General features: G+C 45.0%; 1 protein-coding gene across 10 annotated transcripts in view; it reads left to right on the forward strand.

The window, feature by feature from the left end:
- Window positions 1-791: 791 nt before the first annotated feature.
- Znf827 (zinc finger protein 827) overlaps window positions 792-15,389 on the forward strand; it is a 159,533-nt gene continuing 144,935 nt past the window's right edge. For 7 of the 10 annotated variants that reach the window (XR_010051479.1, XM_013160265.3, XM_063260812.1 and 4 more), the window contains exon 1: window positions 794-1,535. Coding sequence is in view for 9 of the 10 variants with exons in the window: in XM_013160265.3 (XP_013015719.1) it covers window positions 1,493-1,535 (43 nt within the window). In the remaining variant the exon portion in view is untranslated. Of the gene's footprint in view, window positions 1,536-15,389 lie in introns of all 10 variants that reach the window. The other 3 variants (XM_013160263.3, XM_013160262.3, XM_013160267.3) reach the window with 3 other exon arrangements.

The raw sequence follows: 15,389 nt of genomic DNA on the forward strand, positions 1-15,389 counted from the left end.
AACCAGTACTTTTCTAGTTTTCCCCTTTATGTCTGTCTTTGAAGCAAGATGTGTGATTTGTAAAATAATGAAAGTCTATCAGTTAATGAAAACTGCTGTATTGAGCTCATAACGAATTGCTTCAGGGTAAACTTCATATACCTGCATTACAGCAGAGGAAAAAGTAAATTCCAGAAGTCAAGATTGCTGTGTGCACTCTAGGAGTATCATGTAGCAGTTAAATCAGCCAACAGGGGTGAGCTAATCATATTCCCCCACCCCCTTTGTCAAGGATCTGTAATTTTCATTTCAGCAACCCGTTTAAGTGTGAACTCCGTCGGACATCCAAAAACTGGGCATGCACTCCACCAACCCAGTTATCGATGACACCATATGTTATCTTTTAAAAAATTTTAAGGCATATTTTTATTGGAACGTTTCTGGAGAGTGTGTGAGGGGCTGTAACCTCCAGACTGAAGGTGATGGGGCGAGGCAGTAACACTTTTGAGTGACCCCCCCAAAAAAAACCACACCGAAGAATTTTACACCGAGCAGAATGTAGTTGAATCAACAAAAGAAAGTGAAGAGAAGGATTTATTCTCCCCTTCCTTTTTTTTTTTTTTTAAAGAAAAAAATCAGTAAAATAATGAACGAATCGTTGTTTCAAGAGTGGGCAAAACTTTTTCCCCCCCTTAGGTTTGGGACTTAGCGGGATAAATCCGAAGAAGTCCATCCCACCCCCGCATGCGCGCCCCCCGTTCCTCCCAGAGCGAGCGGCTGCAAATCCGAGGCTGAGTCCGCCCTGGGAGCCTTAGGGCACCTTCCTCTTCGCTGCGTGTGTGTGTGTGTGCGTGTGTGTGTGTGTGTGTGTGTGTGTGTGTGTGTGTGTGTGCGTGCGCGCGCGCGCGTGTGTAGCTCTCGCTCTTTCCCTCAGTCTGTGCCTCTGTGTGTGTGTGAGTGTGTGTGTGACACAGAGAGAGAGAGCGCGAGAGGAGAGAGCGAGAAAGAGAGCGAGCGAGCGAGCGAGAGCGCGAGCTGTGTGAGCCGTGCTGCCGCCGCCGCTGCCCTTTGATCCCGACATTAGTGTTAGGGGCTCGGAGACACAGAGCGCGGCCATAGACACCGCCGCACCGGCGCTCATTTATTTATACCTCCCATCACACGCCGGCGCGGGACACACACACACTCACACCTATGCGATCCGTTTCCATTGAAGAATATTAACGCTCGGGGACAAGCCAGGTGCACGACCAAAAATTAAAAAAAAAAAAAAAAAAAAAAAAGGAGAGAAAAAAAAAAAAAAAGAAAGGAAAGAAAAGAAGAAAACCCCTCTTCTGGCTCCAGGAAACAAGCTTCAACCCATTGCACACACCGGAGAGAAGGGGTTTCCCCCTGCCCGCCCGCCCGCCCCCCAACTACCTCCCCGCTCCTGCCAGTGTCTGCCTCTCTGCCCCCACGGGGGTTTATTTGATCTCACATTAACCAAGGAGGAGAATGTGAGAAAAGGGGGAAAATGCCCAGGAGGAAGCAGGAGCAGCCCAAGCGCCTTCCCTCACGTAAGTCATCCCTTCTCCACCTCCTCTCGTGCCATTTTCTCGCCCTCCCTCTCCTCTTTCCCCTCCGCAGCCTCCTCCGTTGTTTTCTGCATTAGTTTAGGGTTACAGAGGTGAAACTGACAAAGACACAGCCCGGGTTACTCCTCGCCTAGGTCTATGCCGAGGCAGCCATGTTGGTGATGATCAGCCCCGTGCCCTTTCCATTCTCTCTCTTTTTCTTTCTTTCTCGCACCCCCCCTCCTCTTTTTCCTTGAGATCGGGCTTTTCCCCCCTCTCCCTCCTCCTCCCCCTCCTCACTCCGGGTTGCTGGGGGAGGGGGCGCGAGCGGGAGGAGGGGAGTAGTGTGGATGCCGGGCTTTTTATCGGGGGGTGGGGAGAGGTTGGAATCTTTAAAAAAGAAAAAAAATTCCTCGTGGATCCCGGTGCCTGAGGGTGCGGGGTCGGGGCGCGCGGAGGGCTGCGGGCCGTGACATGGCGTTTAGGGGTGTCGGGGCGCGGGCGCGCGGCCGTCCGCCGGGGAGGGGACCCGGGGAGAGGTCCGTCTCCGGCTAAAGGTTGCGCCGGGGTTGGTCGGCCCCGGAGCCGCCGGCGGCTGGAGCAGGAGGAGGCGGAGGTGGAGGCGGCGGCGGCGGAGGAGGGAGTCGGAGGCGGGCGAGGCGGGAGCGGCCGGGGAGGGTGTGGGGGCACCGCACACAAACACGGGCGCACACGCGGCGCCGGGCCGAGCGAGGGGGCGCGCCCGGGCGCGGGGGGCGCGGGGCGCCCGGGCGGGGGGCGAGGCCGAGCGGCGGCGGGCGGATGTGGGGTGCGGGAGCCGCGCCGAGGCGGAGGCAGGAGGCAGGGCGGCTCGCGAGGTCCCTGCAGAGCCGAGGGAGGGAGGAGCAGGGCGCCTGGCCGCAATCAAATGCGGGGTCAGTGGGAGCAGACGGAGCCGGGCGAGACTCGGGCTCCCAGACCCCCCTCCCCCGGCGAGCCCGAGCAGAGTCCAGGACTAAAGTGCATCCCAGCCCTCCCCGGCGGCGGCCACGCACGCCAACTGGAGACACACACCCGCGGCCCGGCCGGGTCCCCTTCCCCTCCTCCACCGCGCCCCGGCCCCCTCCGCCCGCCCTCCGGCTTTTCTTTGCGAGACTCTTAACTTTTCCCCCACTCCCTCTCGGCTCCCCGCGCCCCCCCAATCTCTCTCTCCGCTGTGAGTGTTCCGAGATGCTGCTAAAGCTAAAAGTGAAGGAGAAAGAAGCAACTAAAAATATCCCCCGGGGCCGCCCGGCTCCTTGAATGCAGGGAAGAGGGGGCAGGGGAGAAGGCGTGGGGCGGGGTGACGGGAGGAGGGGACGCGGGAGGCGCCGGAGGGGGGAGGGAGGGGTCGGGGGAGACGGAGGGTCAATTTCTCCCCGCTCCCCCCTCCGCCGGCGGGTTTGGCGCTGCTGGGAGCCCGATCCTGCAAAACCCGGGCTGGGGGCGGGAGCGGAGCCGGAGCGCCCGCCCGCCGGGCCGGGTGTCAGGCCGACGTGGTCGGTCACCTGAAGTTCACGGAGGGTGGGGGAAGGGTTAAGGTTATGGTGTCTCGGCGTGTGTGTGTGTGTGTGTGTGTGTGTGTGTGTGTGTGTGTGTGTTTCCGCTGCAGACAGGCAAGCGATCGATCTCTCCCTCGCGAAATAGCCCGGCAGTGCCTGCCAGGGGGGACTGGGAGAGGGGGCGCGGGCTGCCCCCTGCCACTCGGTGTCACCCGGGCCGCGGCCGGAGTGGCGAGCAAGGGCACTTGCGAGGCAGTCCGCTCCACAAACATTCCTCTTTCTTTCCTTTTCCCGGTACGCAGGGAGTCGACGCACAGGGCTTGGGTTGTGCTTTTTTTCCTCTTCCTTTAAAAAAAAAAAATAAAAATGCCCCTGTGCAGTCCTTTCTTCGCCTGCCCGCTAGAGGTTCTGAGGATCATATCACATATGTAATATATATGCACATAAAATCACTCGCAGGCGGCTGCGTGTGTAGGGAAATTCTGTGCGAGGAGGAGGAGAAGGCGGGGAGGGTGAGCGGAGGCTCCGCGCTGCGATGCACGGAAAACTCGCAGCACTTGGTGGAAGAGCGCGTGCACAGGGCCGGCCGGTCCCGGGGTGCCCGGTTCCCCTCGGGGGCGCGTGCGGGCCGGGGCGGGGTGTCGGGGGAGGCTTGCCCTGCTCGGACAAAATGGGCTTCAGTGTTCTCTGCGAACTTGCCCTTAGATGGCAACTTTGGGAGCTGATGAGCTTGTGTGCGAAAAGCAGGGCGGTGAGGTTATGTGGTCATTTTCTTTTCTTCTCTTCGCCCCCTGATTAAGAAAAGAAAGAAAGAAAGAAAGAAAAAGCAAAAAGAAAACTGTTGGCGGGGTTGGAGAGAGGGTGGGAGAGGAGAAAGGATTTATCTGCGCGGTTGGGGACTGAGATGGAACGCTGTCCCTCCCCTAGTGCGCGGCGCGGTCGGGCAGCTGCAGCCTGCCCTGGCGGTGACCTTGACCCTGACCTCGCGCAGCCACCCTTTCGTCGGAGAGGAAATTCAGGCTCCATTTTAGCTCAAATGCCTGGTGGGCCTTTCCTGCGCGCCGGTGCCTGGTGGCCAAGTTGTATTTTGAGAGTTGGCTTGTGCCATCCTGTCCTCTTAATTGAATACTGTTATCTACTCACTTAAAAAAAAAAATCGCCTCCCTCCTCCACTTATAGAAAGGCACCTTTACCCAAGTAAGAAGCAATTTACCTTAGGAAACACCCTAAATGTCTCCCCCACCCTCTTTTTTTTTTCTTTAAAGGAAGCCTTATTTGGCAAAGCTTTCCCATTTACCTTTGTAATACATAGGTTTTTGTGAATGTGTTCTGCCTGATATGTGTGTGTGTGTGTGTGTGTGCGCGCGTGCGTCACTCGGGAGTGGGGTAGTTACTCATGTTTTATAAGCATCCTGCATTTGGGCTAAGAGCAATTTCTGCAATTTCTGGGCTAGTGGTGTGTTTTGCAGTTCAGTCACAGTAAGTCAGGGCTTGCTAAGAGAAACTTGCAAGTGGTGTCTACAAGTAATAAATATTGACTTGGGTAAAAATTACTGTTCATTTCCACTTAATATAGAATACAATGGCAGTCTTAAATCTCAGTTATAATGATAAACTCTTTTTTTGTTTATGTGTAAAGGAATTTCTTTTTTCCCCTTTCCTTGGAGAACAGGATTCTATCACAGTTAAAATATAATTAGGGATTAAAGTTACCTAATTCTGTCCCAGGGTTTTAAGAAGTCATGTAAGAGTTGAATTAAAAGTTGGCCCTGTAAGAAAACAGTGATAGATGTAAAGTTGGGGCAGGAAAATGGGGTGATAAACAAGAATGAATTGGAGTGAATTGCTTTTAAAAGCCCAAGAGGTGTCTTCCATAAATACAACAGTGATAAAAGCCACTATTGATATGTTGTTTTAAAAATCCATAGAACCTGTAAATGCATTTAAGGAGTGTAAATTACAACCCAAAAAAGAAAAAGAAATTTGCCGGAGCTGAATCAATGAAGAAATCAGAATGCTTCCCTCTGCTTAGGTTCCTCCTTACCTCTGCACACCCGTCCAACAACAAGACTAAAGATTTTAAAGCATAAATCATTCTAATTATGGACTCTTTCTCTGTGTTGAATCTGTGTCTCTTATTAAATATAATACTAGCCAGGTACAGGATCTACAAAGTCTGCAGTCCTAACCACTTGATAGCACAGACTGGGGAACCTGGAAGTCCCACCCTGAGTTGGATTAGTCCTGGAAATCCAGACTAGTACTTGGTATTATCTGATACCAAGTCTGGGGTGAGCCTCAGCCCCTGGCACGGAGTCCCAGCAATTCCCCAGGCTAGGCTCTGGCCTGCTAAGGTTTCCTAGCTCCTTCTGTTCAGCTAGACACCCATGGGACTGTTGAGAACCGAATTAGCTTTGGAGATGGGCAAGCCTTTAACCTGACACTACTAACCTAAGCCTTGGGTTTCTGATTTAAAATTCTACACAGTCATTTCCTCCCGGGCCTCTGAAATGTGTGTGTGTGTGTGTGTGTGTGTGTGTGTGTGTGTGTGTGTGTGTGTTTTGTTACATAGGCCCCATACAACTGACTGCAAGGGGAAGTAAATGGCCTGTCCTATAAAGTTGAATGGCGAACCTACTGTTTATAGATCATAAAGAAGTTCTGTACTGACTTTTGGAGGTATCCTCCAGCAAAAGTATTAAAATTACATTATTTTTGAGGGGTGGTTTTAAAAATTATTCAACATAAAGCTTCTAAAGCAATAGTGATGATTTGGGAATTTCAAGTATGATTCTGCTAATGTTGATGGCTCTTTTACAGAAGTTTTTCCTATCAACAAGGTTATGTTCAATAAAATATTTCAGAGGTCCTTTGAGTTATACCATGTGTCTATCTTTAGCAGAATCCTGAACTACCTAAGAATGTTTGTCAAGCTAGGAAAGCGGAAGAGAGAAGCCAATTCTGTGACTAGCTAGCTAGGCATAGATCTAGACACTTGTGGACATCAATATACTTAGGATCACAAGTGGAAGAGGAAGAAAGTAAGAAAGAACTTTCTTGAGTACTTATTACATCTGTAGATTCTTCTACCCTTAATATCAGTACTTTTAAGATTTTCTAATTAGTATGAGTGTCACCATAAGCTTATTTGCATTTAGATCTTATTGGGTTTATCATTGAAAATTTAGCTGATACTAATTTGCAAGGAGGAGCACAAAGGGAACTAATAAAATGGTTGTTTTATTATTCCGGTATTTGTACTGTTTACTCAGTTGTGGGTCAAGGCCAGAACAGGTTATTGTGTTTTTTATTAACAGAACTTTGAAAAAAATTCTTTCTTGTTTTGTGAGAAAATTTGGAACAAAGTGTCTAGAAAACATTCAGGATCCTTCATGTAAAAATTTTTCCCCCAAGTCTTTTTATGTCTGATAAAAGAGAAGAGGTAAAAGACTTAACTCTTTCCTCTTATTTATTCTTACTAATTTTTACAGTGACCAGGCAGTACTTCCTGAGTAACCATGGCAGGAACTGCATGGGGAAAATTTCCAGTCTGCAGCAGCAAAATATTTCACTGCTCTTGTCAGCCAGGGCTAATGATTCCAAGACACCAGGTAGCAGTCTAGGTTGCTGCTAGATAATCCTGCCTCTCTGTCCTCAGAAAAGAGCATCCTTGTATTTCTAATACAGAAAGGAGGGAATTACTGAGTTTTCCTGTGAAAATAAGGAAGATAGTTCAAAAATCACATTCTTTCTAATGCTTTAAAATAGTTTCTAATAAAAAAATTGATTTTTAATTTATCTGTGTGCTGCCATCCCACTCTAGAGATGATACAGCTGGTGTGAGTTGACAGGTCTCTCTGCACAAAGTGTTAATAAATCATGCTGGAGAGGTATAAATTGGGCAGCTTTCAGCTAGTACAGGAGCTTGCTGTGCATTTGGCATTTTAGAGTCTTTGGATGGCTTCTATTAGGAAAGTTCCAAGGGAGGTGTAGAAATCCCTGTTTTGGGAGGCTTGTAAATTACGTGGACATAGGAATGTGTGTTGGTCGGATAACCAGGTGAACTTCTGCTGGGATCAAAGACTGGTTTAAAATATAAGGAATCATACTAACATCAACATGTTCTTGTAGGAAAAGCCAAATTAGAGCGTGAGGAATGGATAAACTACTTAGCAATCCCAGTAGTTTAGATTCAGACCATGTCTGGATGAATTAGTTTGACAAAAGAAAAAAATGTAAATTGATATGTCAATATCTTTGGACTCAAAGATAATCACCTGATGAGCCGGCACCTTAATCCATTTAGGCTGCTGTAACAAAATATCTTAGGTTAAGTAATTTATAAACAATACAAATGTATTGCTCACCATTCTGGAGGCTGGGAAGTCCCAGATCAAAGCGACTATCCATTCAGCATCCCATGAGGGCACCATCTCTGCTTCAACTTGGCACCTTCTCACTTGGTACCTTCTTGACGGAGGAAGCAGCTATCAAGCTTCTAGGACTTCTTTTATAAAAGTACTAATCTTATTCTTCAAGGTTCTGTTTTGGTGACCCGATCACCTCTCAAAGGCTATCCATATTAATATTGTCACTTTGGGGCTTACTCTTTGACATGTGCACTTTAGGGGTAGACAAACATTCAGATCATACTGAAAGAAAAGTATGAAGGCAAAGTCTGGGGAGCCCACACTGGATCTACACCGTTCAGAGTGCCTTTGGTGCCCGTCACTAAAGCTATGTGTAAAAGATCCAGGGTGACTGTCGTCATCCTGTGATAGGTTAATCTATCTGTTAGCCCTCATTTTAAGTTGCTGTGCCCTCCTCTGATCTTTGTTTTTAAATATCTATTGGAGTTTGAGAGTAGGAGAGGGAAAAACAAACAGAACAGGCTGGAGCTGATGCCTCCATTCTGAGTGATACATTAGTAATTTTCTATAATTTAATCAGAGTGGTCGCAGCACAAGATAATGAGAGTTATGACCTATAAAGTAGGACTTTGGGGCGTGTTAAAGGATTTCTACCATAAGGTTTTATACAATGGTGGATGTTGTGGTGAAGGAATAGATTTTGGGTTTTCTGTTATTGGAAAGAAATGCAGACCAGGCCTAGTTATATAGTAAGATGAATGACTTTTTGTTCTGCTGATTTCATTACTATTTTGGCTTACTTAATGGACTCTGAGAATCCCATTTTAGGGGTACAGGCTGTGAATGACATGCTGCTCTTTTACCAATGTCCTCTTTTTCTGTCTCCTCCTTTGCTAAGAGTAACTCAATCTATACAGTACCACGTAGGGCTAAGCATACAAAATGCTACAGTCCGTGGTAGCCAACATATGGCATATTATGTAACAAAATAATGTGTGAAGCAGAGACCATCAAAGTAGCTGCGGGTACTCAATGTGCTGAGGTTTTTAAGATGCCTTCTCCCCTCTGTTTGTGAGCAAGTGTATTTCTGTCCTCTGTCTGTAAGCTATATTTTTTATGATATTGGAGAATAGTGTCTGACTAGGTGCTGAAGCAGGGACCTGTCAGGTGACTTTTATCATGCCCCAGGGACCCACCTTGGATAGAATTGCTACAGTTATGGTGAAATTTCATAAATTAAAATCAGACTTTGGCTTGATACTAACCTTAGACCGCATGGGTACAAACTACTGTTTATTTTATAAGTCAGCTTCAGTGTGTGTACACAGACACATACACACACACAGAGGCTGCACTATAGTCAATTTTATAAGATGGCCATTGACATGTGCCCATGAGTGGAGGTCCACATGGAGAGCCTTGAGCAACTGTACTTCCCAGGCACTGGCCAAGGATTATATTAAATGCAGTAAGTGTACCTAAAAGGGATATTTTTTCCAATTGTCCTTTCTCATTTAAAAACAGCCTCTATCACTGAAATTGTCTCCAGGGTTCTTAAATGGCCAGATCCTCTTTGCCTTTAAAAAAATTTTTTTTAAAAGAAAATCCAGCACTGGAGACATCACTAAGTGGTAGAACGTTTACCTAGGATGCATGAATACTGGGGTTCAATTTTCAGCACCACTAACCCCTCGCCTCATCAATCCAAACTCAGCCACTAAGTTTTATCTGCAAGACATATACAGGAGACCATCTCGAAGCCGGGCAAAGCAAACTCTAAAATAACCTCTCTCTTTGATAATTTCTTCAGGGGTCAGCAGGGTGTTTAGATGCCATTAGAATCGTGGTATAAAGGAAGAAAGAGAAGGGGTGAGAGAGAGAGAGAGAGAGAGAGAGAGAGATGTGGATCTCAGGTTGAATTGTTTTGAGTGTTCTGAAGAAGTTGGCCTTCAAAGAGGCCTGAAGAAGGCCAAGGGAAAATGATCTTTTACATGATTGATCAGCAGTGCTTTACTTAGCTGAGCTTTTGAAACAAGCTATTGTACTTGTGGCGGGTGATGGATTTTTCTCACGTTGTATAGTGCTAATATTCTGGGCTGTCTGATGGTGTGTTTTAGAAAGCTTTTGTTATCTTGTAATGGGAGGAAGAAACTATATGTGACTTTAGACTCTTTTCCCTTTGCTGTATATGGTACAAGTATAATAAAAACAGCTCATGTGCTTTTGAAGTTCATAGGGTGATGGTAAGGTGCATAAACTCTGATGATGGGCTATTTCTTCATCTTTAAATAATGATAATAGTTCCTGTATTATTGAATTATTGTAAGGATTAATTGAATACATACACAAATGAAAATATATGTATAAACAAAAATCATGCATAATTAATACCTGCTACTTAAGCTCACTAAATGTACTTATTAATAAGCATATGAAATGCATTGTTTACCTAGATTGTGATTAGAGTGCAGGCATTTATGGTAGGTTTCTGTGTTTTAGATTTTTGTTTCCATAGATCTCACTAGTATGATGAGTGACAATGTTATTTGGTAAAATTCTTCCATAAAACAATTGTGGTAGGTCTTGACTATTACTTGTTTCATAGACCAACAATGTTATGTTAGGCTTTTACTATAGGAATGAGTTCCTCTGTGTGTATGAGTTGACCTGAGTTTTATCTGAGTTGCATAATAATCAGTTGAATTATGGCAGGATGTTACTATAAAGTTGGGGTAGTAAACCTCCTACAGTGACCTATAGTGAGATTGAAATGAGAGAGTAAGAGTTTAATAAAAGTTTGTTTATTTATTCCTTTAATCAACAGGCAGCCCGCTGATTAAAATAACTGGGAGGATATTGATATACTGAGTTTTCCATATGTTATATAGGCCAGAGTTCAGATTTTGAACAGAAAGATGGAAAAGCAAGGTCTGTTGTTTTTAATCATAGGGAAGCAATCCAAGAGAGCATATTTAGTGAATCTCAAATGAAGGCCTGAGGTGAGAGAGAGAGAGAGAGAGAGAGAGAGAGAGAGAGAGAGAGAGATCATATCAGAGGTCGCAAGATAGGTCGCAAAATACTGATGTATTTTGTTCCACATAGATAAGTATGTTAAAAAACTTGAGACTTGGTGTCCAATGTTTTGAACATTGGAGATTTCAAATAATAATCCAAATTTTCAGCTTCTTTTGAAAACTTGGAAGAGCCAGCGGCACTGGGCCCACCTCCCCACATGGCAGCAATCTGCTGTAGTCGGCGGCGGCTGTCTCCCTTCCCTAGGCATGTGCTCCTCAGTCTGTCACAGTTCCTACAACTCGGCCACCATGTCCCCATATGCATGTACACCTGCCCATCTTCCCTTGGTCTCTTTCCTCCTGGTCCCTGCCAGCATTTGGGTTAGAAGCTGTTTTACACTGTCCGGTATTCTCGATTTTTCAGTTCCTCAGAATCTAAGGAATTGTGTACCACATCCTAGGGAGGTGTCAGGAACCTGTCTGTTTAAAGTGGGGTGAGTGTCCTGACTGTGCCATATTTTAGCAATGGCATTCACAAATGACTGCTGTTCTCTGCCTGTTTTTTTCATATGTAAACATGGAACGGGGGAGCATTTTAGGTTCTGTAGAAATTGAATTCATACATGTAGATATTTAGCATGTGCAAAAAAAATGCCGGTCATATTGATATATCTCAGGTGTAGATTCATTTAATCTGAGGATCCTCATAGCATTGCTTTCACCGTACTGTGTAATTAATTAAGGACAATCTTGCTGATTTTCGGTTTCTGAATGCTGTTAAGCAACCTATTGGTTCTTAACCCTGGCCACATGTTAGAATTACTTGTGAGATTAAAAAAATAAAAGCAACCCCTATCAAGACTTCAGTTTAATTGGTGCAGGGTGGAGCCTGTGACTGGACATTTTTATAAAGCTGGAGGGTGATTTAAATGGATAACCAGGGTTGAGAACCCCTGAACTAACCAGAACTCTCACTCCGGGTGATGTCATTTCAGCCAAGAATAAAGACATGATGTCGAGCCTGGCCAGCTTATTGATGATTCCTTGTAGATCTTAAAACCCTAAAATTAGCTCAAGGACCTCAGTAATTGGCTCCAACTCCTCCAGGCTGGAAAGCAGAGGCCTAGACTCCAGTCTTCTTCCACATTCATTCTTTCCATCAGCAGAGACCAGAGTTTTCTCTCTCAAACTTTCCTGTTGCCAAGGTTTCTCTTGGGCTTTGTGACCATTAGCAAACCACTTAACCTCTCTGGTTTAAGTAGCTCTATCTTGTAAACTGGGTAGTAGTATGTGTCTCTCATTATACTCTGCTTTATGGTTCCTGAAGCACTTTCACTGCTTGGGAGGTAGACAAGAGGGGTGCTTCTCCTTCTTAACCATGAGAAGGAGAAATTAAGCCACAGAAGAAATAGCTCAAAATCACCAGCGTTGGCACTGCCTAGGATGTGGTGGCTTCTTGGTGTCCAGTTCCACTCTAAAGTGTGTGACGTCCTCACCCGAGCCCCTCACCTAGAGTCAGTGCTGAGGCTGGCCCCCCTCCAGTCCTGCTAAGAAACCCTGCCCAGCAGGACCCTTTAGTTGCCAGTGGAACATGTTGGCTCTGTGTTCATGAAAACCTGTGCCTCCAATATCATCTCTTTGCTCCAAGGTTCACGATAGGCATTTTGCACCTTAGACTAAGCAGAGGGGAGCAGAGCAGACAAATGCAGTGATAGTTTTTGGAGGCTGAAATGTGTGCTCTAAATGGCCAGCACTGTTTTCTGGAATGGTCTAGAATTAGGCATCTAATCTGCGCTTGTTTGGCTGTACTTGTTGACCGAGCCAGGCTTTTCGGAGCATGAAACACAGCTGTATTTGGGAGGAAACAGTGTGGGAGAGACCCTGCGCTCCAGGAAACGTTCCTGAAATGTGCTCTGTGAGGTCTCCCTTCAAGGGGAAAGTAAACTTCAAATAAGAAGTTACCAGGTTTTAATCTAACCTTAAGGAAGAGACAAATCAAATTGTAGTGAGTTGCTTTCTGACATTTATGGGAACAGAGAAATTTTACAATCTCAAAGTAGGGTTAAGACTGGCTGGACTACTAGACTGTATTTAGAGAAAAGCCCTCCATGTACCATTTGCTCTTCAAGTCCTTGTGAGAAAGCGTATACAAAGGAAGAAGAAAAGGTACGATTGATTTAAATATGAATTAAATGTTCTCCATGAGTCTGGGACCATAGAAATCTTTAATAAGATGAGGAGCTGTTGAATTAAAAAATGAAATAAAACAAATCTTGTGTGTGCAGGGGAGCTGGACCAACCAGTTATTGGGGGTGATTCTTAAGGACTTTCAGTATTAGAAAGAAAGAGGGTTAACTTATTTTTAATAATCTTTATTGGCTTTTAATGACAAAAGTAGCACATGCTTAGAATAAATAATGAAAGCTCTGTATAAATGTTTAAAATCTTAAAATGCTCTTATCCTAACTTCTACCCCCAGAGATAACTGCTGTAATCAACAAGTAATATTTAAAATTCAGCCTTTATTTGAAATATGAATGTGTTTCAGTAGAGTTGGCTTACAAAAAGTACTGAATTCAGAACAAGGGTGGCAACAGATGAGATCACATCTCTAATATTGAATCTCAGATTGGATGCTCCAGTTTAAAGGGGGAGGTAGATAAACTACTGATCATAAGGAGGCAACTGAAATGTACGCTCTGGAGATCATCCTAGAGGAATTAATTATGGAGGCAATTGAGAGTGCTTAATTTGAAAAGAAAGGGGGTGGATAAAAATTGTGCATGGTGTCTACGTTAAAATACATGAAATTCTGTCAAGTGAAATGGAGTAACTCACCGAAGTTGTCACTCATCATAAATTGTCAGCTTGTATGAAAACTGACACTTTATTCCTGTACTCATTCATAGCTTCCACCAACAGTGACTGAGTGTGTGTGTCAGGGACTCTGGACTTGCAGAGCTGAGCAGAGCGTGGTTCCTGCTCTCAAGAGACAAGTGGGCAGAACAAGAGATGAAAACAAACTCAGCTGGAAAAAATATTGTTCATGGATGTATGAAATGCTAAACAGAAAACAGTGACAAAGACTAATAGGATGGAAGTTACGTGGAAGATAAATTTGATATGAGAAAGAACTGTTGAACAAGAACCAAACGATTGTCCAGAAATGAAAGACAAGATCTTGTGTTGATGAATGATCTGGCTCAGCCACCTCCTGAATGATTTTTTTAAAGATCGCTGGTAATTCAGGGTAGGATAAGGAGGGAGGTGTGCAGTTCTAAAATCATTCAATATTATGAAAAATAGTTTCATAAAGAAAATGTTGCTTTGCTTAATTTCTGTTGTAAAATGGAAACTTCTTGAGGGATCACCTCTTTGAGTGTATTGTCCTGAACTGAGCATCTTTTGAGAACTGTGATGTGCAGTGTGTGATACAGCAATAAGGACTTGATCACCTGAGAGCTGTGGATCCCAGGTGCTGCGCATTCATGAAGTTTTGAGCATGGACTGCTTGCAGAAGTTCTGTGGAACGCAACCGCCACCGGCAGTTCCTACAGATGCTGACACAAAGCAATCACAGAAAGATAAGTACCTATCAGTATGCTAAGAAATATGAGAAACACAGTGTGAATTCAATGTGTAAATCTTTGTGGATTCGTAGAGGAATCCCATCCCAGGCATCCTCAAGGAGGCAATGGATGTAGATGCTGAGGAGAGTGAGACTGTTCCAAGCATGAGAAATGACTTGAGCCATGAGGCTGAAATAAACCAGAAGCTGGCAGAGCCACTAAAAGAAGAGAGCTTTGCTGAGCCAGAGGGATCGTCCTGGAAATGGAAGGAAGGCCTGAGAAATACGGTAAGGGCTGCTCAAGTGAGAAGAGCCTGTGACTGCTAACTGTACAGCTCTGGATGCAATTTGGAAATCAACTGAAAAGTGTGGGTGTTTCTTTCACTGTGGTAAAAATGGGAAGGGAGGATGATGGCCTAAAAGAGGAGGTGGAGGGACTTGACTTGGAAAGCTTACAAATCTAGGTGGATGGCAGTGGGTGGAATGTTGCAGGGGCTGGTGGGAGAGCCCTGTCCGGTGCTGGTCTTCTTGGGGTCAGTGTTGTGCGAATCTTCCCACGCCCAGGCCTTGCCCTCTCCTCTTGACCCTTCCTGCCTGATTAATTGGCAGGGAAAGTGTCAATGCAGCATCTTCCTTGGAAGGCCAAAACTGTGTTCTTCACAAGAACTAATAGATCCGAGTTACAAAATGTACAGCAAAACATAGTGATGAAACAGACATCTGTAAACTACTGCGCAGCTTACCAAGTTCATCACTATTACACCTGACCGTAGTGTGTTCTTCTGCTTGTCTCTGAACAGTTCCTGTTGTCCTCCACTGTCTCCATGGCTGTACTGCATTGTTTAGTTTTGCTTGGCTCTGAAATTTGTATAAGTGGGAGCATGTAGCACGGCTTCTGCATGTTGGTTTATATTCGACGATTGCCTACGATTGACCCATCTTGGCTGTTCATTTCACTGTTCTCTATCTAGCACTACCCGTCGACATGGCACAAAGGAATTTTGCTTCATTTCCACTTTTTGCTGTTATGAACAGTTCTGCTGTAAACATGCATTCATATCACTTTGATCTGAGTGTTAATTTCTCTAAGACACTGGTCCTCACACATTTTGGTCTCAGGGTTCCTCTCTTAGGACCTCTGGACATTACTGAGGACTCTAGAGTTTTCTTCATATATGTGCTGCCAAAGTAAGCAAAAAGATCTTCTTTGTATATTCACTATTATATTAGAAATTATTTTCATTATTAAAATGATTCTAACCCATTACACGTTAACTAGACCTACTATATTTTTTTAATGAAAAATACGTTTCTTTCCAGAAACATTTAATGAGAAGAGTGACATTGGTTTTATATTTTTTGCAAATCTCTGATGCCTAACTTAA

This window comes from Cavia porcellus, unplaced genomic scaffold (genome assembly GCF_034190915.1).
Source record: "Cavia porcellus strain 051 isolate PalLab524CR breed Dunkin Hartley unplaced genomic scaffold, mCavPor4.1 scaffold_14, whole genome shotgun sequence".
NCBI lineage: Eukaryota > Metazoa > Chordata > Mammalia > Rodentia > Caviidae > Cavia > Cavia porcellus.